Source organism: Narcine bancroftii, chromosome 3, assembly GCF_036971445.1.
Source record: "Narcine bancroftii isolate sNarBan1 chromosome 3, sNarBan1.hap1, whole genome shotgun sequence".
Lineage (NCBI taxonomy): Eukaryota > Metazoa > Chordata > Chondrichthyes > Torpediniformes > Narcinidae > Narcine > Narcine bancroftii.
This window is the reverse complement of record NC_091471.1, coordinates 162,436,204-162,463,514: the sequence shown is the minus strand read 5'-3', so window position 1 is coordinate 162,463,514 and position 27,311 is coordinate 162,436,204. Positions and strand designations below refer to the sequence as shown.

The following is a 27,311-nucleotide window of genomic DNA, read 5'->3' as shown; positions in this document are numbered from 1 at the left end:
ATGGAGGGATGGGGGTTAAGCTAAAATTTAAAAAAAAATTACATTCATTCTGTTAGGATTAAGGCTGTCCTGTTATCTGATGTGATGGCATGCTTGACTCTGGAAAAAAAATTAGATGATCTACTAATGTAATGAATTTTAATTTTCTAAATTTATGGAGTTCTTTCCTTAATTATTTTTGGAATTTATAAGATTACTGGATCCCATTTTACAGTTTGGTTGTCCTTTCTTTCATGCTTTAATGGAACATAAATGTTTAATCATAAATTCACAAGGGGTTAGATTATTAGAATAGATTTTGTTTTATGTACATTTTGTTTTGTCTCTTTCATAGGTTGTTTACAGCTGTTTGGTTTGTTAATATATGTTTACTTTGTTGGGTATAGATTCTTGTTATATATTTATGCCAGGCCTCACTGTGACAATGGACGAAGCCAAGAACAGACATGTCATCGCAGGAATGGTTGGCAACAGGAAGCTCAAGTTTAGACCTGAAAAGTGTTGTGAGCTTGCATATCTTGTAAATGTAGTTAAAGTAATCATTGATTTAATTTTCAAGGAAATTCATACAGGGGTGAATGTCCAGAAGCTGGCATACACAAAAATATATTTAGTCTCTATCTGTAGATTGATGGGCACTTTAGTTGCTATAAACTATTTGGAATTGTACAAGGCCCTTGATCATGTTTCAGAATTGAGCCTGACAAAGTTCAAAGCTTATCAAATGCCAAAGTAGTAATGAGAAAGTAATGTTTTTGTCATTGGTGTTGACGATGATCACAAATTCCATCTACAGAAACAATTAATACAGCTGAGTTTAAATATATACCAACCATAGTATAGAAGAAAATGTCATGCAAGAAAGAAATCATCAGGAGGAAATGGATATTTTTGCGCAAAAGGGTTGCTGGAGTAACTCAGCAAGTGAGGCAGGATCTATAAAGGGCAAAGGAGAGTTAACATTTTGAGTTGAGACACTTCAGAGAGTCATCTCCATTTTCCTCCCCAGGTGCCGCCTGAAAGATTGAGTACCCACAGTAACTTCTCTTCTGGACTGCCTCTTCTCCCATGGTGAGATTTGAAATGGCAATAATTGTTGCTTTAGACCACTGGATTTCTTGCCTAATCAATTAACCACTGCACAATCACCATGTCGCCCCCACCCTTTCTCCTCAACTTGCTCACCAATCCATCTTTCCTTCTCTTTTGCTTTTATGGTCTAGATTTCAGCATCTGCAGTCTCTTTTGTCTCCATAGATACTTTTAACTTAAATTAAGTAAACGGCATATTCTAAATATTCAACCTTCTTTATCTGTCTGTATCGATTAAAAAATCAATTCAGTTTTTTATGTCACTCTGTTAAGATAAGCTAGTTTCCATATGGCTGATCAATAAGATGATTATTTGACATAATATATATCAATACTGAGGAACAATTATTTTATTATGCAAAGTTTAGTTGGTGTTTGACAGCCAACAGGTTATAAAGTGCTTAGATTTGCACAAGGCACTTAAAAATATTGGACAATTGAAAAATCCAAAATACCTGTACGGCATAGTGTAGCAAATGCTAAATTAACTAGAACAAAAAAATTGGCGTGACAGTTTCAAACAGGGGTTGTGGAAATGATGTAAAACGTTGCCAGTAGCATAAGCACTTATGTGGATGAGCTTGATTGCATTTTGAATGAGTTGTTATGCGTACCATAGCAGAATGGGCAGTCAATTCTGGGTTCAAACTCTTCTCCAGCACATTTATTTATTGCACTCAAACTCTTCACTCAACAATTAAGAGTCAGAGAATCACAAGGTGTAAAAACAGGCCCTTCAGCCCATCACATCAGTGCCAGTCATTAAGTACGATCTGTACAATTCTCAAATAGGTCCAAAACATGGTATGTCTTGGCAGTTCAATTGCTTATCCAGTTGCTTTTAAAATGTTGAGAGTACCTCCCTCCATCAGCTACTCAGTCAGTTTATTGTAGATTTCAAATACCCGCTAGGTGATGAAACTCTTCCTCAGATCTAGATGAACTGGAAAAGTGGGCAAAGGAAGGCAGATGGAATTTAACTCAGACAAATGTGAGGCATTGTACTTTGATGGTTAAACCAGGGCAGGACTAGCCAGGTGAATGGTAGGAGTCCAGAGAGTTTTGTAGAAGAGAGACTTGTGGCTACAGGTACATAGATCATAAAAGTGGTGATGCGGGTAGACAGAGTGGTGAAGAAGGCATTTGGCACACTTGGTCTCATCAATTAGGCCATTGTGCATAAAAACTGGAATTTATGTGACATCTGCATAAGATATTGGTGGGACCACACTTGGAGTTTTGTGTGTTGTTCTGGTCAGCCAGCTATAAAAAGGATGTCATTGAGCTGGAAAGGGCACAAAAAAGATTCACAAGGATGTTACCAGGACTTGCAGGTTTGAATTACATAGAGGCTACGGGTTTTCTTCCTGGTGTGTGGAAGGTGAGAGTAAGGGGAATACTTTATAGCTGTTTATATAATCATGAGGTTTTTTGATAGAATCTGTAAAGGATGAATCTGTGAATATTACACAAGGCTGTTGCTTCAGTGGTTGGTGGATTAACTCTCCCCATTTAGACAACTGTCCAAAGAAGAATTTGAATTGAACTGTTTATGGTCATATTTACTTGATTCAGTGAAAATCTTTGCAAGACCATTCTGGGTAAAAATAGAACATTTCCTTCCCAGGTGAACGTTATTTTTAATTAATCCAACAACTTTGTGATCATTACTAAGAATAGACATTTTTGAAGTTTCTTTCCTGCTATTGTCAGACTCTTAATGACCTATTGGTAAAATTATGCCCTTGCACTGTTTTAACTGTACCTTTCTCAACACCCTATACTTTTGTTTCATTATTCCATGATCTGATTATCATGCAAAACACATCTTTTCAGTGTATCTCCTCTACTCATTACATTAACAAATTCTATTCTAAAAATATGAATTAGTAACTGGATTTCTGGACTGCCTCTTCTCCCATGGTGAGATTTGAAATGGCAATAATTGTTGCTTTAGACCACTGGATTTCTTGCCTAATCAATTAACCACTGCACAATCACCATGTCGCCCCCACCCTTTCTCCTCATCTTGCTCACCAATCCATCTTTCCTTCTCTTTGCTGTCTTTCCTCTGCTCCCCTTCTCTCCGCATCGCAAAATTGACCTTCATCTTCCTGCCTCTATTCCCCTGCCTCACCTGTTCTTCCTCCTCCCATTTCTCTCCTCTCAATCTTTCATGAATTTCTATACTAACCACACCCCCTCCCCCATCATTCCCTCCCAATTTTATTAGCCACTATGTCCTCCAAGCCAATCAAGGAGTCATAACCCTACAGGAAGAAAACAGAACTATTGCCATTAACCATCAAACAGCCAATTACATTAATCCCTCCCGACATTCCTAAGAACTCTCACCAGATTCTACTACTACTTACAAGGGACAATTCACAACAGCCAATTAACATAACAACCCACAGATTTTTAGGATGTAGGAGGAAACGAAACCACACGAGGAAAACCCAGTGGTCTATTCCTGCCTCTACTTGTTTCCTACTCCATCTCCCACCTACCCTCCTCAATCCACTCCTCCTCCCTCTGCTCTTTCTTTCATCAGCCTTCATTCCCCTCTCCTAGTCATCCACTGCTTCCAACTTCTGCTGCCTTCCACCTTCCTTCTCCCACAACTCTCCACTCCCCTTCTCTGCTCTCTTCTCCTTTTATTGACTTCCTCCTCCCCTTTTTCCTCCATCATCCTGACCCTCTGCTCCCCTCCATCATTCTCCTTCAAGTATTCCCAACACCCTCCACATCTCCGTCCAACCCATCCTCTCTTCCATGTCTTCCCCTTCCTCCTGCACCCTCTGCCCTTTCTCATTCCTGCTCCCCTCCCCTTCTTCCCTACTACCCCTCCCATTCCTCCCCATCCCTTCATATTCCCATGCTCTTTCCCATCTAACCCCTGCACTTTCTATGCTACCATATACCCTTTCTACTGTTCCACTCCTGTAATTATATACAAAAGTGCTGGAGAAACTCAGATCACACAGCATCCATAGGAGGAAAAAGTAAGTCAATATTTTATCAGCGATGTTGAAAATCAGGCAAATGGCTGATTAAAAAAGGCGGGGGATGATAGGAGAGAGGTGCATAGACAAGAGGTAATAGGTGGACACAGGTGGGAGTGTATTAAGGAAGCTAAAAAGTGATGGGGACGAGGGAAGAGGACTGAGAAAAATAGAAACGGCTTGGGGAACTGTTGGAAAGAAAACAGAAAAAGAAAGAGGTAAACCTGGGAGGGGGTTAACAAGGATCAGAGAAGTCACTTTTGATGCTGTCTGGTTGGATGCTGTTGAAACGTAATAAAAGATTCATTATTGTCATGTAACAGTACAGAACATATATTACCCAAAATTGCCTTCTGCCTGACATTAGGCAGAGTCGCCATTACTGTCATCCAGCGCCCCTTACAGTAAGAGGGAAAGAGTATCAAAAGAGAGACCCTTCAACTAAACAATTTGCTAGTCAGCATCCAGCCTCCTGATGTAGAAGCCACATTAGGAGCACTGCATGAAATAATTGAACCCTTCAGATTCACTTTGGAAAGACTGTTCAGGACCCTGAATAGTGGTGAGGAAGGAGCTGTAAATGCAAATATAGCACTTCTTGCAGTCACAGGAGAAAGTACCAAGGGGGGTATTAATGGGAAGGGCTGGGTGGATAAGCAAGTCCTGAATCCCTGCTGAAAGCTGAGAGAAGATGTCTAGTGGTAGGATCCTGTAGTAGGTAGTAGAAACTGTGTACTGTATGTTGGATGCTGGTCATGTAGACAAAGCATCTGGCAGACCATTGCAGAAGTGTGGAACAGTTCTGTTAATGGCACAAGAATGGAAGCCATGTCTTTTGTTCACTTAAATCCTCAAAGCAGATGCAGTAGAGACAGAGGAAATCAGAGAAAAGAATAAAATCCTCACAGTAGACCGGGTGGGAAGAGAGAGTAACTGTGGGAGTCAGTGAGTTTATTAAAAAAAATGTCAATAGATATTTTGCCTCTCAAGTTGGAGACATGAGAGGGGAGAGAATTGCCAGAGATGGACAAGTAAATCTGAAGTCAGGGCAGAAGGTGGCAGCAAAGTGGATAACGTTGACAAGTTTGTCCTGGGTGCAAAATGCAGCACCAATGCAGTCATCATTGTTGCCAAGGAAGAGTTGAGGAGCCTCGCCTGGGTCGGCTTGAGACATAGACTGCACCACAGTCAATAAAAGTAGACAGGCATAATTGGGACCCACGGCTACACCTCTGACTTGTAGAAAGTGGAGAAGCCATTAAAGGTAAGAACACATTCTCCCTCCTGCTTCTTCCTCCAGGATCAGACTTCACCCATTTAAAAGTAGGGACAAGAAAGAATTTCTTCTCACAGTGGATGGTGGGCTTTGATGAGAGCAAAAGCATCAATCAGGTTCAGTTGCCAAGACCAGCAGCCACAAAGCGTGCTCTGTATTTCCTCCATCGCTCTACCTTTGACCCCTTACGTCATCGCGCGCACCCCAATTCATTCCGCCCTCTAATTTGCCGTCCCGCCACCTCGCTCGCCCAATAGGGTGCCGGCTGCTGGATGGACGGCATGCTTCGCGGGAAAGTCTGACACCGATGTTGGTGCGCTGTTGGTTTCCTGTTTGACGCGCCAGGAGGCCCGAGGTTTGCTGCCGCCGCCGCCGCCTCCTCCTCCTCCTCCTTTTGTCGGCCGGCGCCCGTCCGAACGGCGGCCTGTCCCGACGCTGGGTCAGAATCGGCGGCTGGGCCACGCCACTATGAGCGGTTTCAACCTCGACCGCTTCCGTTATGAGAAGAAAGGCTGCGGAGCTGGGAGTCTGCCTGCCGCAGCGGGAAGGGAGCCGGCGGGTGAGGAGGGAGGGAGGGAGCCGGCGGACGGGTGGGGTGGGGGGGGGGGTAGAGGGAAAGCCGGCGGGCGGATGGGGGGTGGGGAGGGAGAGCCGGCGGGCGGATGGGGTGGGGGGGGCGGCAGGTGTGAGGCGACCTGGCCGGGGAGGGCCGGAAAGTGTGGGGGGGGGGCGGGATGTCCATCTGTTCTCCCAACTGCAAGTGGGTCCCCTCCGTCCCGCTGCTCTTTTCCCCGCCCCCCCCGTGGGTAGCCTCTCCCCCCCGCCACAGATCGGCCCCCCTCCGTTCCCTACCCAAGTTAAAATTGGAGCTCCCAGTCAGTAAGATTGAAAAACATTTCCTGTACCTTTGGATTTCTGGTGAATGAAATTGAGTAAATTATTCCAGAATATGTATACATTTTTTTTGTATTTGTTTTATTTATTAATGTTGTTATTTATGTGTTGTGAGAAATGTATTCCATGTATAAGTTTATGTTCAGTGGTCTGGAGAAATAGTGTTGTCTGGTGTACTTGAATTTGAGTCTCTGGTCAGTAGAATCAGAATCAGGATTCACTGTCATGAACAGGTTCTGAAATTTGGTGTTTTGCGGCAGCATTATAGAGCAAACATTTTATGGCATTATTATTTTTTTTAATATAGTAGTGTGCGATAAATAAGGCATGTCTTTGGGTCATTGATTATTCAGGAATCTGATGGCAGCAGGGAAGAAGCTGTCCTTGTATTGCTGAGTGCTCATCTTTAGGCTCCTGTACCTCTTTCCTGATGGTAGCAGAGTTTGTGGTGTAGCCTGTGTGGTGGGGTCTTTGAGGATAGAGGCTGTTTTTTTTTTAGACACTGCCTCATTTAGATGTCTTCGATGGAGTGGTCTGCTGCTTGTGAAGTCGCAGGCCAAGTTAACAACCCCCTGAGAGTTGGCACATCCATACCAGGCAGTGATGGAATCAGCCAGAATACACCTATGGAAATTTATGAGAATCTTCAGTGACATGCCGAACCTCCTCAGACACCTAACGAAGTGTAGCCATTGGTGAGCCTCTTTTGTGATTGCACCAACATGGAGGCTCCAGGAAAGATCCTTTGATCCTCTGAGATGTTGACACCCAGGAATTTGAAGTTCTTGTCCCTCTCCACTACTGAGCCCTCAATGAGGAGTGGGTCATGTTCCCCTGACCTCCTCCTAAAGTCTACAATCATCTCTTTGGTTTTGCTGGCATTGAGCACAAGGTTGTTGTCATTATGCCATTCAACAAGCTGATCTTTCTCCCTCCTGTACGCTTCCACATTGCCATTTATGATTCTGCTGGCAACCGTGGTGTCATCGGCAAACTCGTACATGGCATTGTGCCTGGTCACACAGTCATGGGTGTATTAGGAGTGGGCAAAGCATGCATCCTTGGGGTGAGCCTGTGTTGATGATCAGTGAGGAGGAGATGTTTCTAATTTGGTCTTCCAATGAGAAAGTGAAGGATCCAGTTGCAGTGGGGGGGGGGGGGGGTGTATGGAGTGTTGTACACAGCATGTTGATAGTAGAAAACACTAATGGACATTCATGGAATTTTAAGAATAAGTACATTAAAAACCCCTTGTGGGGATTGGTAGATGCCCAAGAAGTGAATTTTCTGGTTACTTAAAATTATGTGTACTGTAACAAGATTGGCAAACTAAGAGCAAGGTGCGCCAATTTTAAACTTCCATATTTTTTACCCATTATTTTCTGCAACTTTTTGCCAGTTGCTTGAGGCTGCTGGTTTGAATTTCTGATAATGGTTTTTTTCTTTATTTAAATTGTTAATCCCACCTCTGGAATAAACCTTTTATGGAATGAAAGTCATTAATGAAGACACTAGGCTTAGGATGTTGCTCTGAGGAATGACTGCAATGTTGTGAGGGTTGTGATGGTTTTAACAGCCACAATCTTCTGTTGTGCAAGGTTATAACCCCGGCAACTAGAGATTTATTTTTTGACTTCATTTTACCAGGGTTCCATGATGCCACTCTTGATCAATTGCTGTCTTGCAATGCCTCTGGAACTGCTTCTTTGGTTTGTGCTTAGACAGAGGTGCAGAATGATCCTGGAAAAATGTAAACTGATCAACATTGAGTTGGTAAACGCATCGAAATGCTGGAGGAACTCCGCTTTTATAGGAAATTGCTAATGTTTCGGGCCTGAGCCCTTCTTCAAGGAAAAATCAGAAAAGGCAGAAGCCGGATATCAGAAAATCTCAGAATTCAAACAATGGGAAAGGAATCCAGACCAACACAAGGTGTAAATTGGATGTGATAAGAAACTAGGTAAAATTTATTGTGTCTGTGCAAAGGGAGACAGGGAATGGAGAGGCAAAAGGGAAATCAGTAGGTGGGGGGAGGGTTGTGGGGGTGTTTAATGAAAGCCAGCGAAGTTGATATTAATGCCATCCAGTTGGAGGGTTCCCAGTCAGAAGATGAGGTGTTGTCCCTCCAATTTATGGGTGGTCTCAGTACATGAGTCCAAGGACAGATATGTCGGCAAAGAAACGAGATGGAGAATTGAAATGGGTGGCCACTTGGAGATCCACATTATTGCGGTGGACAGAGCCAAGGTGCTGAACAAAGCGATCTCACAGGCTGTGTCCAGTCTCTTTGATGTAGAGGAGACAGCACCAGATGCAGTAGATCAGGGGTGTCAAACTCAAATTCACGGAGGGCCAAAATTAAAAACTTGGACTAAGTTGAGAGCCGAACTAAATATTTATTGAAATTTTTCAACAACATCTACATGTTTTCTCTTCTTTCAACATATGTAATGTTAAACTTTTTCTTATTAAAATAAATGTTTAATAATAGTTTTGGATAAACTCTTTCCTGAAGCATTAACAAATGAGAAATAAAATATTCAATAAATAATATTTCTCTATAGAGGATTTGTCAAATGTTGCTAGTGTGCTGTCGAATAGTAAAATCTGAGGGCTATTGAGAATTGGGGAGAATAACATGATTCCTGAAACAATCAAATGGGTGACTGATTGTGGGCATGAACTCTAGCAGGGTTATTTGCCATGCCCTTTTTCCATTGGTACAGATATCCTTTGATTTACACACTTTTCAAGTTTTATGCCTAATGAGCTTGTATCCAGGTGCAGGACCATTTTTAACCAGTAATATATTTATCACTGTGACATGAAACTATTGGAAGATCGTTTTATCCTGAGATTAAAGTTCATAATCCTTACTCAGGCTTATGTGCGGGAGGGCGGGGTTTGCGGGTGATCGGGTTGGACAACGACAGTGCGGGGGCATCGGCTCTCGCTGCAGGGCGGCATCTCGGCGGATCAGCGGCCACGTCATCGTGAGTCGCGGGTCGGCCTGCGGCAGGGAGGGGGAGTGGGCAACGGTCTTGGCGAGGTCAGGCCCGAGGCCTCCGGTTCCGGGGACTGGGAAGCGGCCTTGGCTTCCCCTGACACTGGCCAGGCCCTAAAACCAGAGTCCACGGTGAGACCCTGCAACGTAAACAGAGGAGGTGGGGGCGATTAGCAGGCTGACGCCAATGCATTCTGGGATTTATAGTATTAGCTGTGCATGCGCTATACTGGCGCGGCAGCCAGCGGGCCACCTCTAATACATTTTTGAAATGATCTTGCGGGCCAAATATAATTATATCGCGGGCCAAATTTGACCCGCGGGCCAGAGTTTGACATGTGTGCAGTAGATGATTCCTGTCCTTGTTACGTATGGGGGTGGAGGGTGCCAGGGCAGATGTGCAGGTAATGGAGGATAAGTGGGTGAGTGCCAAGTTGATGGTGGTAGAGGGAAAGCCACATTCTTTGAACGAGGAGGACATCTTTGATGATCTGGTATGGAATTCCTCATCCTGGGTGCAGATGCAATGGAGACAGAGGAATTGAAAGAATGGAATGGAATCCTTATAGGAGACAGGGTGGGAATAGGTTAGTCGAGGTAGCTGTGGGAGTTGGTGGGTTTATAGAAGATGTCTGTGGAGACAGGGAAATCGAGGAAAGGGAGTGTTGTTAGAGATGGACCAAGTGAATTAGAAGTCAGGGTGGAAGTTGGCAGCAAAGTGGATGAAGTCAGCAAGCTCATCATGGGTACATGAAGCACCATCAAAGTAGTTATTGATGTAGTGAAGAAAGAATTGAGGGATCTTGCCTGTTTAGGCTTGTAGCATGGAATGCTCCACCTACCCAACAAAAAGGCAGACTTAGCTGGTGCCCATGTGAGTACCCATGGCCAACACTTTGACCTGGATGAAGTGGGATTAGTTAAAGGAGAAATTATTGAGGGTGAGGACAAATTCTGCCAGCCAGGGGATGGTGGTGATGGAGGGGGACTGGTTGGTTTTATTGTCCAGAAAGAAACCAAGGACTTTGAGGCCTTCAGTATGGGGAATGGAAGTATATAGTGTTATGGACCTTGGACAATTTTATTTTTGACTGAGGTCAGAACTGAACCTTCTGCGTAGAATTTGATGGCGACTAGGTGCTGTAGTAGCACTGGTCTACCGCTAGGGAACTTTGACAACTGTCAAAGGACTAAACCTACACTGTGGGGGTTTTGCCACGTGCTGGGAGCAGTAATAGTGCTGGGCTACCACTCAGAACTTTGACAGCTGTCAAAGCACGGGAACCATGCATTGGAAGACCGTGGGCTTGTAGGAAAGTGAGCCTGCTGCTATTAAACTCTCCACCAATGGGAAGAGCTGGAGGCATGCACTGGGCAGTTTATAAAGCCCAATGCGCTGGTTTTGAAGAGGTTAGTTGGTGGATTAGACTGCAGGCAGTCAGATTGTCGGTCTGACTGCATGCTTACCTGGATGCTGAGCTGGTTTATTCACGGGTGCTAGCACTGTCATCTGGAGCTGGATGTCAGTGTGCTCACCCAATAGTTTCAATGGGAAAAGGAAGACTAAGCTACTTTGTCCATGAGTGCCAGCACTGTTGTTCTGACAGCAGTTTGGGGAACTCTGATACCCAGAGTGTGTGTGGGTCTGGCCAGTGCCTCTGTGTGGGACTGGCCAGTGCCTCTGTGTGGGACTGGCCAGTGCCTCTGTGTGGGACTGGCCAGTGCCTCTGTGTGGGACTGGCCAGTGCCTCTGTGTGGGACTGGCCAGTGCCTCTGTGTGGGACTGGCCAGTGCCTCTGTGTGGGACTGGCCAGTGCCTCTGTGTGGGACTGGCCAGTGCCTCTGTGTGGGACTGGCCAGTGCCTCTGTGTGGGACTGGCCAGTGCCTCTGTGTGGGACTGGCCAGTGCCTCTGTGTGGGACTGGCCAGTGCCTCTGTGTGGGACTGGCCAGTGCCTCTGTGTGGGACTGGCCAGTGCCTCTGTGTGGGACTGGCCAGTGCCTCTGTGTGGGACTGGCCAGTGCCTCTGTGTGGGACTGGCCAGTGCCTCTGTGTGGGACTGGCCAGTGCCTCTGTGTGGGACTGGCCAGTGCCTCTGTGTGGGACTGGCCAGTGCCTCTCCTATCCCCTTTCAAGAGGAGGACTTTATGTTCCCAAGTCACGGGACCACTCAAGCCAGGGTATCCAAAGGAGAGGACTTGTGTGTCTGAAGGTCACCTGTTAACCTAAAGTGGCAGTCAGTGTGGTCACTGTAAATTTCCCAGTTGAAGAAAGTGAAGGTAGTTGTTGCCACATTCAAAATTCAAGCAACCTCTTTTACCCCTGACAGGGTTGAAAGTCGAAAGGGACCACGTTCATCTGGATAGAGCATCAAACTAATAGTCCAGTGGGCAAGGAAACAAATAATCCCAAGCCTGGAGACCGGACCTCTGAGCTGTTCCTTCTTGACTGACTGACTTGATGTGACTGACGTGAGGGTTTTGTTTTGGGAATTTTGGTCATTTTTCAGGGCATTTCAGCTTGGATTATAATGATCTGGGTTCCCCTGTTTCCCCCACCCCCATACACAGTTTAATAATCTGTTGTTCATATAAAGTTGCCATTAAGTGTGGTGTTTGGGTTTTATTGTTAGTTTGTTAATAAATTTTGAGTTAACTTAACCCATTTGTTTATGTCTCTCGATTGTTGCTGGGGAGCTTAACAACAGGGATTGGATATAGGAACATAGGAAGTAGGAACAGGAGTAGGCCAAAAATGGCCCATCGAGCCTGCTCCGCCATTCAATACGATCATGGCTGATCTAATTTATGACCTAACTCCACCTACCTGCCTTCTCCCTCTATCCCCTAATTTCTCTATCATGTAAAGATTTATCTAACCGAATTTTAAATATGTTTAATGAGGCAGCCTCAACCACTTCCCTGGATAGAGAATTCCAAACATTCACTACTCTTTGTGGAAAAAATATTTTTCCTCATCTACTCCCCTGAATCTTGAGACTGTGTCCTCTCGTTTTAGTTTCCCCGGCCAGCTCAAAAAACCTTCCTACATCTATCCTATCCATACCCTTCATAATTCTATATGTTTCTTTAAGATCTCCTCTCATTCTTCTGAACTCAAACAAATACAATCCTAGACTATTTAATTCATCCCAGGGATCAACCTAGTAAACCTCCTCTGGACAGTTTCCAAAACCATTATATCTCAAATATGGAGACCAGAACTGGACACAGTACTCCAGGTGCAGTCTCACCAGTACCTTATACAGTTGCAACATTACCTCCCTACTCCTGAATTCAATTCCTCTAGCAATGAAGGCCAACATTCCATTTGCCTTCTTAATAACCTGCTGCACCTGCAACCTAACTTTTTGTGATTCATGCACAAGCACTTCCAAGTCCCTCTGCACAATAGTACGCTGTAGTTTTTCACCCTTTAAATAATATTCAGCTCTTTTATTTTTCTTGCTAAAGTGGATAACCTCATACTTACTAACATTGTACTCCATATGCCAGATCTTTGCCCATTCATCCAGCTTGACTATATCCCTCTGCAGACTCTCCACATTCTCATTACAATTTGCTCTTTCACTCAATTTGGTATCATCCACAAACTTGGCTACACCACATTTTGTCCCCTCCTTCAAGTCATCAATGTAAATGATGAACAGTTGTAGGCCGAGCACCGACCCCTACGGCACCCCACTTACCGCTCTCTGCCAACCTGAAAAACTCCCACTTATCCCGACTCTCTGCCTCCTGTCAGACAACCAATTTTCGATCCATGCCAATATATTTCCCTGGACTCCACTTTCCTGTAACTTACTGTTAAGTCTCTTGTGCGGCACCTTATCAAACGTTTTCTGGAAATCCAAATATGCAACATCAACCTGTTCCGCTCTATCCACTGCACCCATTATATCTTCAAAGAATCCTAACAAGTTTGTCAAACAAGATCTTCCCTTTCTAAAACCATGCTGCGTCTGCCTGATTGAACCCTTACGTTTCAAAAGTTTCACTATTTCATCTTTAATGACGGGTTCAAGCATTTTTCCAACTACAGACGTTAAGCTAATTGGCCAATAATTTCCAGTCTTCTGCCTACATCCCTTCTTAAAAAGTGGCGTGACATTTGCTGTCTTCCAGTCTGCCGGGACCTGCCCAGAATCCAAGGAATTTTGGTATATCTATGTAAATATGAGGTGGTTGATTTTAGGAAACTCGAAGTTGTTGAAGTGGTGAAGGGTTTGTGAAGTGTCCCAGATATAGCTGGGGAGGGACTGGACTGGAGGAACAGAGTCAAAGTAAGTGGAGACCAATTCAGTGGGACAGGAGCACCCGAACTTGATGGGTCTGCCGGGACATTTGAGTTTGTGGATCTTGGATAGAAGGTAGAAACAGGTGATACGGGTTTGGGGAAAACCTTAAGGCTGGAGGCCATGCCAGGGAAGTGACTGGGAGTAATGGTGCATGATACAGTGAGTTTGATGAGTTTTGGTGGGGTCTTGCTGGAGTCATAACTAAAAGGAGGTGGGGATGTTAATGAGTTTTTAAAAATAAATATTGATTTGAAAATGAAGTGCAACAAATCTGAAAGGAAGCATTGCTTTAAAAAAAATATTTTGCCTCTTTTTTTTAATAGTGACTACTATACCAGAGACACCAGAAGGAAAACAAAAGAATGTTTTATCACATTTCAAGAGAAAAGGTAAAGGGGTCCTCTTTCTCGACTCTGAATCTGAAAATGAAGAGCCAAGTAAGAACAGTTCATCATATTCAGAAGTGAATGGAAAGCCAAAGGATTGCATTGAAAAAATGTAAGGAAAGCATTTTCTGTTTTGTTTAATTATATGTTGTCCTATTTACCTGGAAATTGTAGTAGTTTGAGTCATCAGAAGTATGGTAAAATTATTGAATGTTTTCAAACCTCTCACTATTTCATTTTGACTTCTTGCTGTTTTATTTCATATTTGTAATATCCTTATGAGCCCCAGCTATGTGTTGTCAATCATCAATATTTGAATTTGTTACGAGTCCATAATTAATTTATCATGAACATTTTAAGCATTGGTTACTAAATGCCACTCAGGAGTAAGGAATTATGACTTTATTCCTATCTTTGCAATTTTAAAGCTACAGACAACCTCTGCCCTTTGGAGGTCGCTGATTAACGCTTTTTAACATATAGGTAACAAATTTTTAAAAAACTGAATGAAATCAGTTCTATTTTAATGTAATTAATCTTAAAGCCATTCAGTTCCAAGAATAATGGCAATTGGTAACCAAGGTGGCCATGTCTATATCACGTATGAATAGTTTAAAAAATGCAAATTAAATCTATTCTGCTTGCATATAATCCATACATCTCCATTCTCTTCATATTCATGTCTTGTTGCTATTGCATCTGCTTCCATTATGGCAGCCCATTGCAGACATTTGCCACTCTATGCAAATAGACAACCTTGCCTTGTACATCTCCTTAAACCTTTCTCCCACTCACCTTAAAAGCAAGTTTCTAGTATTTGATATTTTTACCTTGGGTGGGAAAAAGATTCTAACTGTCATTGCCTCTCAGAACTCACCTCTGCCTTCAACAGCAGAGAAATCAACTTGTGTTTGTCCATACTCTCCTTGCAGGGAAACCCTCTAATCCAAGCAATATCCTGGTAAATCTATTCTGTACTCTTTCCAACACTTCTAAACTGTTTCTGTAATGAGGCGACCATCAAAATTGTACCAATACTCTTGGTACGACCTAACCATAGTTTTATAAAGCTGCTCTTTACTCTTGTACCAATTAAGATAAACATGTCATAGTGTCTTTAGCACCTATCTGCTTGCATGGCCACTTTCAGTAAATTATGAACTTGGATTCTCTGATTGTACAAGGGTCTTTCTATTAACTGTATACTTTCCCCTTACGTTTGACCTCTAAAAGTGCAACTCCACATTTGTTTGGATTGAACAAATGTGTAATTTCTCTGCTTATATCTGTAACCATCGTATATTCTGCTGTATCTTTTGATAGCATTCTGCAGTGTCCACAAACCTCATCTGAAAACCTGCTCATCTCCCCGCCTATGTTTTCATTCAACTCATTATCTATCACTTTCTGCCCCATAAAACTGTTTATATTCGGTCATTGAGGGCATTTAAGATCGAGACCTGTAGTTGTGGCATGAAGAAAAGTGACATTTCAAGGTAGGCTGGAAAATGGAGTTGATGAAATGTGATTCTGAATAATGGAGCATACCAGGTAATGTGTCACTATTACAACACCAGCGACTGGATTTGAATAGAAACAGAGCCCTTCCAGTCTGTGCTGAACCTTTTTTTTGCCTAGTCGCACTGACCTGCACCCAGTCCATTGCCCTCCATACCTCTTGCATCCATGTATTTGTTCAAATTCTTCTTAAATGTTAAAATTGAGCCTGCATTCACCACTTTAGTTGGCAGCTTGTTCCACACTCCCACCACTCTCTCTGTGAAGAAGTTCTTGCTCATGGTCCCCCTAAACATTTCCCCTTTCACCCTTAATGCATGTCCTCTGGTTTGTATTTCATCTACTCTTAGTCGAAAAAGCCAACCTGCATTGACTTTGCCTAGACCCCTAATAATTTTAAATACCACCATCAAATCTCTATTATTCAGGGAATAAAGACCTAACCTATTTAACCTTTCACTGTAAATCAGTTCCTGAAGTCCATGCAACATCCTGGTAAATTTTTTCTGCTCTCTTTCAATCTTATTGCTATCTTTCCATCTTATTGATATCTTTCCTGTAATTAGGTGACTATAACTGCACACAATACTCCAAATTTGGCCTCACCAATGTCTTATCCAACTTTACCATAACATCTCAACTCTTATACTCAATAATTTGATTTATGAAAGCCAATATGCCAAACTCTCTCAGAATTTCACCTTTGAAGATCTTCTACTTACCTCGTACATACTTGCCTGAAAACAACTTATCCCAATCCACGCATTCTGCATCCTTTTTCATTTCCTCAAAATTGGCCTTTCTCTCATTTAGGATGTCAACCAGAGGCCCAGACCCATCCTTCTCAATATTTAATTTCAAACTAATGGCATTATGATCACTGCACCCAAAATGTTCCCCCTAAACATGCGTCTGTCACCTATCTTGTCTTATTCCTTAATAGGAGATCCAGTATTGCACTCTTTCTCAATGGTACCTCTATTATATTGATTTAGAAAACTTTGCTGAACATATTTCACAAACCCTAAGCCATCCAGCCCTTTTACAGTCAATATGTGGAAAGTTAAAATCTCTAAATATCACAACCTTGTGTTTCCTGCAGCTGTCTGCAATCTCTCCACAGATTTGTTCCTCAAATTCTTGTTTACTATTGGGTGGTCTATAATACAACTTTTCCTGGTCCTCAGCTCCATCCATATGGCCTCAGTAGAATCTGGCGTTGTTTGTAATGAGTTTGTACATTCTCTCTGTGTCTGCATGGGTTTTCCTAGTGCTCTGATTTCCTCCCACCCTTAAACATATGGGGGATTTAGGTTGATTGGTGTATTTGGGCAGTACGAGCTTGTGGGCAGGGATGTCCTGTTTCTTTACATTTAATTTAAATTTAACCACTTTTTCTCTGTATTCATTATTTGAACAGATCTTGTTTGAAGGTAATTATGTATACTATTTAACTTCCAGAAATCGTGCCATTGAGTTGCACTCTGAGAATGTTTTTCCAGAAGAAAATGGGTCATCCTTGGACTGTAGTGATTCATCTAATTTTTATACAGATTTGGGGGCTAATGCAGATATCAACCTACAAAAACTGAAAGAAATATTTCCAAATAAATCTATTGCTGAACTAATGCAAGTAAGTTGAAGCTTTACAATGTCTTTTTAATTAAAATATTTTGAAACTTGGTGTCCAGCTTTTTGCTCCGAAAACTCCCAACAACTGCTACCATATATTGGACAATGGGGGAAAAAAACTGAGGAACAAAGATCAAATTGTTGTCCAAAGGCTTGCTGGTTATAAAGTAAAATCAAGTCATTATCCAGCTTTCTTTATAAAATATCTGTATTTAGTGTGGCCAACTGATTAAATTTCTGTTTGAGCATTAATCCATGAAAATTAAAACCTGTTTAAATAATTTTTATTCCCCTTTTCTTTGTAAAATGATGATCCATTCGATACAAAGATATGCATGCTAATCCACCTTCTTACATTTTCATGCATATACTTGAATGGAAATAGATCACCATTTTTCTGAACAACAAAGAAACTTGAGAATAAAATTTATTAAAAGGAGATTAAATTTTTGTCGAATAATATCCAAACACAAATTTAATGTTGGCTACTGGCCATCTTTTTCATTTGAAGTTTGGTGTTGCAGCATAAAATAAGGAAATCTGGATTGTCACCATCACAGAATTGCTGAAAGGGTGAATTTTAACCATACATTAGTCAATATAAAAAAGAAGGTAAACTTCTGTAGAAAAGGACATTTTGATAGTTGCCTTGTAAACATAATTAATGGGATTATATTAGTCATAAATTTGTGAGATGCAAATTGAAAGTTGGAGATAAAGTAGATGATTGCAGCCCAATGCCTAGTTAAATATAAACTGTCCCCTATGTTGACAAAGAAAATCATAGCAGTACCACCACAGTCTTGTAATGAATAGCAATAGCTATTGCCAAGGCATGAGGTTTTAACTTTTTTTTGCTTCCTTGCTACAGCAAGAATTGATTTGGGGATGGGAAGAGTGGGGTCGGGCAGTAGTGAGGATTGGGTCTTACACTGACATCCAAATCAATACAGCATTTTGTATCCTGTGGTTTATTCTGCAATATGATGTTATTTTTGATTTATTATGAGGGACTAAACTATTGTTTTCCTGATTTCCTTTAAAAGAAAATGGATGGAAATTAGGGTTTCTTGATCATGGGTTATATGAAGTCAATCTTTGATTAGTTTAGAACTCGGTCTTATTTAATAAAGAAGATAAAATTGTACTTCCCAGCTAAATGGTGACTAGTTACTGCTGCTGTGATCCTTCATTTTCAGTACTTATTGTTGATGGAAAATAATGCTAAATGATATATTTATATTTTACCATAAATGTAACTAATCTTCTCAGCCAGTTTCCTTTGATATGGTTAACTCACTTAGAAATGTTGAGGACACTGAAAAGGGCATTACTTGAGGTGATCACTATTGTAAATGTGAGCATTTCTGATCAATGCCAATATTTTTTCAACTGGGGGAATGCCACAACCGAATACTAATCTTGTGATTCTTTTAACATTCTCGTTTATTGTTGATGAAATTTGGATGTCACTGGAAATCCTTGCATTTGCTGAATATCCTTAACCCTCCCTGAACTAAGGAGGCAGTAAAGTCAATCACATGGATGAATGTCGAGTTGCATACAGGCCAGATGTGTTAATGGTAGCAAATTTCTTGTCCTGAAGGGCATTTGTTAACCACGGATGATGTTTCAGTCTTTTTGGATTACCAAGACTAATTTTGAATCCTAGGCTAATTTAATTATATCATTATGTAATTCACTGTTGAGGATGTATCTTTGTAGATGTTACCGTATAACCATATAACCACTTATAGCACAGAACAGGCCAGTTCGGCCCTACTAGTCCATGCCGTAGCAAATCCCCACCCTCCTAGTCCCACTGACCAGCACCCGGTCCATACCCCGCTAGTCCCCTCCTATCCATGTAACGATCCAGTCTTTCCTTAAATGTAACCAATGATCCCGCCTCGACCACGTCTGCCGGAAGCTCATTCCACATCCCTACACCCTCTGCGTAAAGAAATTTCCCCTCATGTTCCCCTTATAATTTTCCCCCTTCAATCTTAAACCATGTCCTCTAGTTTGAATCTCCCCCTTTCTTAATTGAAAAAGCCTATCCACATTTACTCTGTCTGTCCCTTTTAAAATCTTAAACACCTCTATCAAGTCCCCTCTCAATCTTCTACACTCCAGAGAAAAAAGCCCCAGTCTGCACAACCTTTCCCTGTAACTCAAACCTTGAAATCCTGTCAACATTCTCATGAACCTTCTCTGCACTCTCTCTATTTTGTTTATATCTTTCCTATAATTTGGTGACCAAAACTGTACATAGTACTCCAAATTTGGCCTCACCAATGCCTTGTACAATTTCATCATAACCTCCCTACTCTTGAATTCAGTACTCCGATTTATGAAGGCCAACATTCCAAATGCCTTCTTCACCACACTATCTACCTGACTTTGAGCAATAGAAATTATCTATCTCAGCACAGGTTGAATTTTAGTATCTGCAAAATATGCATTCCTCAAAAGCTTGATGAATAAATAGTGATTAAGAGGAGTTTTCCCAGATTATATTTGTTTGAATGCACTATTTTTGACAACATATTTCTGTTTCAATGTATTTACTTCTCCTTCCCCTCCCTTCTCTTTTATCAAGTTAATTGAGTCAACAAATACATTGGATGGAGCTATAGCTTCAGGATTAATCTTATTTAGAGAAGAAGGTAAGGCTACTTTCCATATATTTAAACAAATGGCAATTAGTCTTAAATCTGTTCCATAAAACCTGGATTGAATTGAGCTGACTGTTAGGTTGAGATTCCATCTGCAATGTTGGCTGTGCACAACTTGGCTCACTTTGCAAAAACATTAAAGTCTGAAACGACGAACAAATGAGTTGGTTTTGCATCTGATACCCCAGTACTATTGGATTCTTTGTTTAACATCCTGCATAAAATTAGAATTGATCATTTTAATATTAGAGCAGAAATAGACTATTTGGTTCATCAAGTCTACTTTGCCATTCCATCATGAGCTTATCCAAACTCCCAATCAGTCCTCCTCCCCTCCCTTAAACCATTAATTCTCTGACTATTCAGATCCCTATCAATCCCTGACTTAAATGTATCCACCAATTTGGCCTCCACGACTGGCTAAAGAACTGCCTCTGCTTCTTTGTTTAAAATGGATGCCTTTCTGATATGAAGTTGTGCCCTCTTGACTGAGACTCCTCTACCATGGGAAAAAAAACTTTGCCTCATTTACTCATTTACTGTCCAGGCCTTTCAATATTTGAAATGTTACCATAAGGAACCTCCCCACCCCCCTTCATTCTTCTGAACTCCAAGGGTTATAGTCCAAGAACTGTCAAACATTTCTCATATGCTAATTCCCTCATTACAGGAACTATTTTTATGAATCTTCTCTGAACCCTCTCCATGTTTTCTTAAATAAGGAGCCCAAAACTGTAGCCTTTGCTTCAAATGATGCCTCTGCCTTGTAAAGCTTCAAAGTCACATCCCTACTTTTCTATGCTATTCCTCTGAACGCTAACATAGGAACCATAGAACAATACAGCACATTATCATCCAGATAATTGGCATACATTCGCCTTCTTCACCGCCATCTCAACCTGGAGGTTAATCTTTAGGGTATCCTGCATGAGGGCTCTTGAGTCTCTTTGCACCTGCAAATTTTTTGCCATTCCATATAATAGTCTGCCTTTTTATTCCTTCAACAAAAGTGTGAGACTACACTTTCCAACATTGGGCAAAGAGGTGTCAAATAAAATATATTCTCCTTATCTAACTAACTCTCTTTGCAGCCTCTCCATTTCCTTCTCACCTTTTTTGTTTCCTCAAAAAATTGCAGGAGGTTTGTCAGGTAAATTTTTTCCTTGAAAAAACTCCTCAGTGGCCTATCATGCACCTCCAGGACTCTAACCTTTTCCTTGACGATGGACTTCAGCAACTTCCCAACCACTGATGTTCCGCTAAAAGGTCTACAATTTCTGTTCTGCTGCCTCCCTCCTTTTTTAAAATAGCAGAGTGACTTGCAATTTTCCAGTCCCCCGGAAACATTCCAGAATCTATTGAAACTTGAAAGATCATTATTAATGCCTTCACAATTTCTTCCTTCTTTTAGAACCTAAAGGTCCATCCATCTTGTCTGGGAGACCTGTCAACCCTGAGACCTTTCAACTTCCTAAGCACCTTATTTTGGTGATGAGTACAGTGTATTACTGATATCTTCCACTATCAAGACTGATGCAAAATACTCATTCAGTTCTTCTGCCATTTCCTTGTCTCCCATTATAATTTCTCTAGCATAATTTTCTATTGATGATGTCTCCTCTTGCCTCTATTTTAAATTCTTAATATACTTCAAAAAGCTTTTGATGTTCTTTTTGATATTATTTGCTATCTTCCTTTCAAAGTTCGTCTTTCCCTTTCTTCTTAAATGCCTTCTGTACGCTTTTAAAAAAACTTTCCAGTCCTCTATTTTCCCACTAATTTTTGCTTCCTTGTATGCTTTTTCTTTTGTTTGTTTTTTGGCCTTAACTTCTCGACAGCAACCATTGTCAGTTTTCCATTCAAATATTTCCTTTTTTGGAATATACCTGTCCTGCACTTGTTTATTGCAGAACTCCAGCCATTTCTGCTCTGATTATGTGCCTTTTGCCAGTTCCTCTCTCATCTTCTGTAGTCCCCTTTATTTCACTGGTATTCTGATTTTAGTTTTTCCTCAAAAACTGGAGGGTGAATTCTATCATATGATCACTGCCTCCTAAGGGTTTCCTTACTTTTAGCTCCCTTATCAACTCTGGTTCATTACACAATACCCAATCCAGTATTGCCATTTCCCCTGATTGACTCAGCCACAAGCTGTTCTAAGAAGCCATTCAATAAATTCTTTTCATGGGATCCAGATACCAACCTGGTTTTCCTAACCTGCACACTGAAATTTCAATGACAAATGTAACACTGCCCTTTTTGCATATCTTTTCTATCTCCTTTTGACTAATGTTTGGGCCTGTATACAACTCCCATCAGGGTCTTTTTACCCTTGCAATTTCTTAATTCTACCCACATGAATTCAATGTATCTCCTCTCCAAAGATTGAATTCCATTTTTAACCAGTAGAACGATCCCACTCTCTCTCCCTACATCCTGTCCTTCCAATACACTGTGTACCTGTATTCACAAATGTTTAGTTCCCAGCTGTGGTCATCCTTCAGCCATGACTCAGTCAATTGAGTTGCAAGTTTAGGTCCTTGTGATATTTGCATTCATTAAGCAATCTTCAAATTTAAAAAAGACTTTCTCACTTTAAAAATAGCCTATTTCATGCTCTGCAAAACTAGTGTCATGTATCTAATGCCTTTTATAACTTAATTACTTGAAAAATTTGAAGGATAGTTGAAGGGGCTTTACTGTCTGCTAACTTTATTGTTGAATATTGAGTTGTATGCTCATACAAGATTGCTCCTCTGTCCTCATTCAAAGCAATTGGATTGCTTCCTTTCAAAATATAGGTCATAAGTTTGAACTCTTTACTAGCTAAAGTTTTACCTAGATTGTGTTTAGTTGGAATCTTAAGTCTTTCATGTGGCATGATTTGAAGATTTGAGATATTTTAAATTAAAAGAACAAAAACATTGATCTGCATGTTCAAAGATCTAGGCATGTTCATGCACTGCTCTGACATATCCAGTATAATAAACACTTTTAAAGAGCAAATTGCAAACTTGCATCTGTATTCGTTACTACAATTGTAAATGTTTATTTGTAGTGGCTAATACACTTCAAATGTAAAGCTTTTTTAAAGATTAGTTTGCTTTTGTAATGGTATGTATGAATTTGGACTATAATTGGAACATTAAGCATGTTTTAACTTTGAAATTTAATAAATGTGATGTGAATAGGCTGGCAATCATTTTTTGTTACAGTAGATGGTTGGTAGCAGTGGAGGAAATAGAATATGGCATGTCACATTTAGACCTTGGGATCTTTATCCATGTATCTCTCAAGATTGCTGTGCAGGTTGATAGAATAGTTGAGAAGGCCTATGGATGCTGGCCTTCATTAATAAGGGGAATGAGTTCAAGAGTAGAGAGGTCATGTTGCAACTCTACAAATCTCTGGTAAGACCAAACTTAGAGTATTGTGTTCAGTTCTAGTCACCTCATTATAGGAAGGATGTGGAAGCTGTGAAGAGGGTGCAGAGGAAATATACCAGGATGTGGCCTGGATTGGAAAATGAGTCTGATGAGACAAGATTAGCCATGCTGGGACTTTTCTTTTTGGATTGAAGAAGGATGTGAGGAGAATTGTAGAGGTCTACAAGATTCTGATTCTGAATGGACAGCCAGCACCTTTTTCCCAGAGGAGGAATAGCAAACACCAGAGGTCACCTGTACAAAGTGAAGAGAAGGAAGATTAGGGGAGACATCAGAGGCGTTTTTAATTACACAGAGTTGTGGGTGCCTAAAATGTCTTGCCAGGGATGGTGGTGGAAACATTGGGGGCATTTCGAGACTCTTAGGCACACGGATGAAAGAAAAATAGAGGGTTACAAGGTAGGAAGGGTTCAGTACTTTATTTTTGGTAGGAATATATGGGTTGGCACAACATTGAGGGCTGAAGGGCCTGTACTGTGCTGTATTGTTCTATTCCAAGGTGTCTGAAGTCTTGGTTCCATTTAAAAATAAATGTTTTTTTTCAAATGGTTGGAAACAATTGTTTTTCACAGGCTCTGAAGCTTTTATCATGGAGGTGAGCTGGATAAAATCTTATCATTGCTTTTATTCTACTCTGGTCAAATAAACAAAAAAAACTTGTTTCAAAGCAGCTATTTCTATAGTTGTAAAAAATTGATGGAGAGGAAACTCATACAATGCTAATTATATGGCAGCAGCTGAAGGCCACAACTACTCTTGCATTCTTCTTCTTTGGCTTGGCTTCGCGGACGAAGATTTATGGAGGGGGTAAATATCCACGTCAGCTGCAGACTCGTTTGTGGCTGACAAGTCCGATGCGGGACAGGCAGACACGGTTGCAGGGGAAAATTGGTTGGTTGGGGTTGGGTGTTGGGTTTTTCTTCCTTTGCCTTTTGTCAGTGAGGTGGGCTCTGCGGTCTTCTTCAAAGGAGGTTGCTGCCCGCCGAACTGTGAGGCGCCAAGATGCACGGTTTGAGGCGATATCAGCCCACTGGCGGTGGTCAATGGGGCAGGCACCAAGAGATTTCTTTAGGCAGTCCTTGTACCTTTTCTTTGGTGCACCTCTGTCACGGTGGCCAGTGGAGAGCTCGCCATATAACACGATCTTGGGAAGGCGATGGTCTTTCATTATGGAGACGTGATCCACCCAGAGCAGCTGGATCTTCATCAGCGTGGACTCGATGCTGTCGACCTCTGCCACCTCGAGTACTTCGACGTTAGGGATGAAAGCGCTCCAGTGAATGTTGAGGATGGAGCGGAGACAACGCTGGTGGAAGCGTTCTAGGAGCCGTAGGTGATGCCGGTAGAGGACCCATGATTCGGAGCCGGTAGAGGACCCATGATTCGGAGCCGGTAGAGGACCCATGATTCGGAGCCGGTAGAGGACCCATGATTCGGAGCCGGTAGAGGACCCATGATTCGGAGCCGGTAGAGGACCCATGATTCGGAGCCGGTAGAGGACCCATGATTCGGAGCCGGTAGAGGACCCATGATTCGGAGCCGGTAGAGGACCCATGATTCGGAGCCGGTAGAGGACCCATGATTCGGAGCCGGTAGAGGACCCATGATTCGGAGCCGGTAGAGGACCCATGATTCGGAGCCGGTAGAGGACCCATGATTCGGAGCCGGTAGAGGACCCATGATTCGGAGCCGGTAGAGGACCCATGATTCGGAGCCGGTAGAGGACCCATGATTCGGAGCCGGTAGAGGACCCATGATTCGGAGCCGGTAGAGGACCCATGATTCGGAGCCGGTAGAGGACCCATGATTCGGAGCCGGTAGAGGACCCATGATTCGGAGCCGGTAGAGGACCCATGATTCGGAGCCGGTAGAGGACCCATGATTCGGAGCCGGTAGAGGACCCATGATTCGGAGCCGGTAGAGGACCCATGATTCGGAGCCGGTAGAGGACCCATGATTCGGAGCCGGTAGAGGACCCATGATTCGGAGCCGGTAGAGGACCCATGATTCGGAGCCGGTAGAGGACCCATGATTCGGAGCCGGTAGAGGACCCATGATTCGGAGCCGGTAGAGGACCCATGATTCGGAGCCGGTAGAGGACCCATGATTCGGAGCCGGTAGAGGACCCATGATTCGGAGCCGGTAGAGGACCCATGATTCGGAGCCGGTAGAGGACCCATGATTCGGAGCCGGTAGAGGACCCATGATTCGGAGCCGGTAGAGGACCCATGATTCGGAGCCGGTAGAGGACCCATGATTCGGAGCCGGTAGAGGACCCATGATTCGGAGCCGGTAGAGGACCCATGATTCGGAGCCGGTAGAGGACCCATGATTCGGAGCCGGTAGAGGACCCATGATTCGGAGCCGGTAGAGGACCCATGATTCGGAGCCGGTAGAGGACCCATGATTCGGAGCCGGTAGAGGACCCATGATTCGGAGCCGGTAGAGGACCCATGATTCGGAGCCGGTAGAGGACCCATGATTCGGAGCCGGTAGAGGACCCATGATTCGGAGCCGGTAGAGGACCCATGATTCGGAGCCGGTAGAGGACCCATGATTCGGAGCCGGTAGAGGACCCATGATTCGGAGCCGGTAGAGGACCCATGATTCGGAGCCGGTAGAGGACCCATGATTCGGAGCCGGTAGAGGACCCATGATTCGGAGCCGGTAGAGGACCCATGATTCGGAGCCGGTAGAGGACCCATGATTCGGAGCCGGTAGAGGACCCATGATTCGGAGCCGGTAGAGGACCCATGATTCGGAGCCGGTAGAGGACCCATGATTCGGAGCCGGTAGAGGACCCATGATTCGGAGCCGGTAGAGGACCCATGATTCGGAGCCGGTAGAGGACCCATGATTCGGAGCCGGTAGAGGACCCATGATTCGGAGCCGGTAGAGGACCCATGATTCGGAGCCGGTAGAGGACCCATGATTCGGAGCCGGTAGAGGACCCATGATTCGGAGCCGGTAGAGGACCCATGATTCGGAGCCGGTAGAGGACCCATGATTCGGAGCCGGTAGAGGACCCATGATTCGGAGCCGGTAGAGGACCCATGATTCGGAGCCGGTAGAGGACCCATGATTCGGAGCCGGTAGAGGACCCATGATTCGGAGCCGGTAGAGGACCCATGATTCGGAGCCGGTAGAGGACCCATGATTCGGAGCCGGTAGAGGACCCATGATTCGGAGCCGTAATACTCTTGCATTACAGCTTCATTAAACTTATTGATTCTTTTGCTATTAAATTGAGGGTAAAGAAGCTTGCCTTCTTCCAAACAGTAGCTGCTTCCAATGTTCCTCAGCCCTCTTGCCTCTTCTTCCTATCACCTCCTACCTTATTTTTTTCTTCCCCTTTCCCAGCCTGTGCTTCTCCCATCCCTCCCAACACCAAACTTGCTATTCCTGATAAGTATTTCAGCCTGAAACACCAACAGTGTATTAGCTTCCATGATGCCGCCTTACCCGCGGAGGCCCTTTTAGCATTTTGTGTGTTGCTTCATTTTTCCAGCAATGGCAGTCTTTCTTTGCAGCAGGTTCTGATAACTTAACTACTGCTCTTGCCAAGGATTTCCAGAACAATTACCATGTTGACATTTGTGAACCAATTTTGGGAATTACCCAGGTATTTCTGTCCCCAAAGGATACATGCCAAAAATGCCATGTCCCTTCATCTAAATCTGGAACTCACCACAAAAAAAACTCCCCTCTGGTTGGCCATGAAGGCGAGTCTGGCTTATATCTATATTAAAAAAAATATATATTTTAAAAAAAATCTTTTTTTAAAATTTTTTTTATTTTTCACACTATAAACCACATTGATCAAGATGCATACATTTTTCTTTTCAAATATATACAGTGTCATTTTCTTCCCCCCCCCTCCCATCCCACCCTCCCTCCCTCCCCTCCCATTCATTTAAAGTACAGAATCTAAGATACATTAAACCCGTCAAACAATGTTGTCACTCAATAAAAATAAACAAGAAATTCCACTGAGTCAATTCTTTTCATTTCCTTCTCCTTCTTTCATTTTAGGTGGTAGATGTCCCCGGTAGGTTTTCTCTA

General features: G+C 42.7%; 1 protein-coding gene across 5 annotated transcripts in view; it reads left to right on the top strand.

The window, feature by feature from the left end:
- The first annotated feature begins 5,634 nt into the window (after window positions 1-5,634).
- Window positions 5,635-27,311, top strand: part of LOC138757792 (SWI/SNF-related matrix-associated actin-dependent regulator of chromatin subfamily A containing DEAD/H box 1-like) — a 155,910-nt gene continuing 134,233 nt past the window's right edge. For 4 of the 5 annotated variants that reach the window (XM_069925695.1, XM_069925693.1, XM_069925692.1 and 1 more), the window contains exons 1-4: window positions 5,642-5,932; window positions 13,913-14,087; window positions 16,955-17,126; window positions 19,728-19,794. In XM_069925695.1, coding sequence (XP_069781796.1) covers window positions 5,842-5,932; window positions 13,913-14,087; window positions 16,955-17,126; window positions 19,728-19,794 — 505 coding nt within the window. In that variant the 5' untranslated portion in view covers window positions 5,642-5,841. Of the gene's footprint in view, window positions 5,933-13,912; window positions 14,088-16,954; window positions 17,127-19,727; window positions 19,795-27,311 lie in introns of all 5 variants that reach the window. The other variant, XM_069925696.1, reaches the window with a different exon arrangement.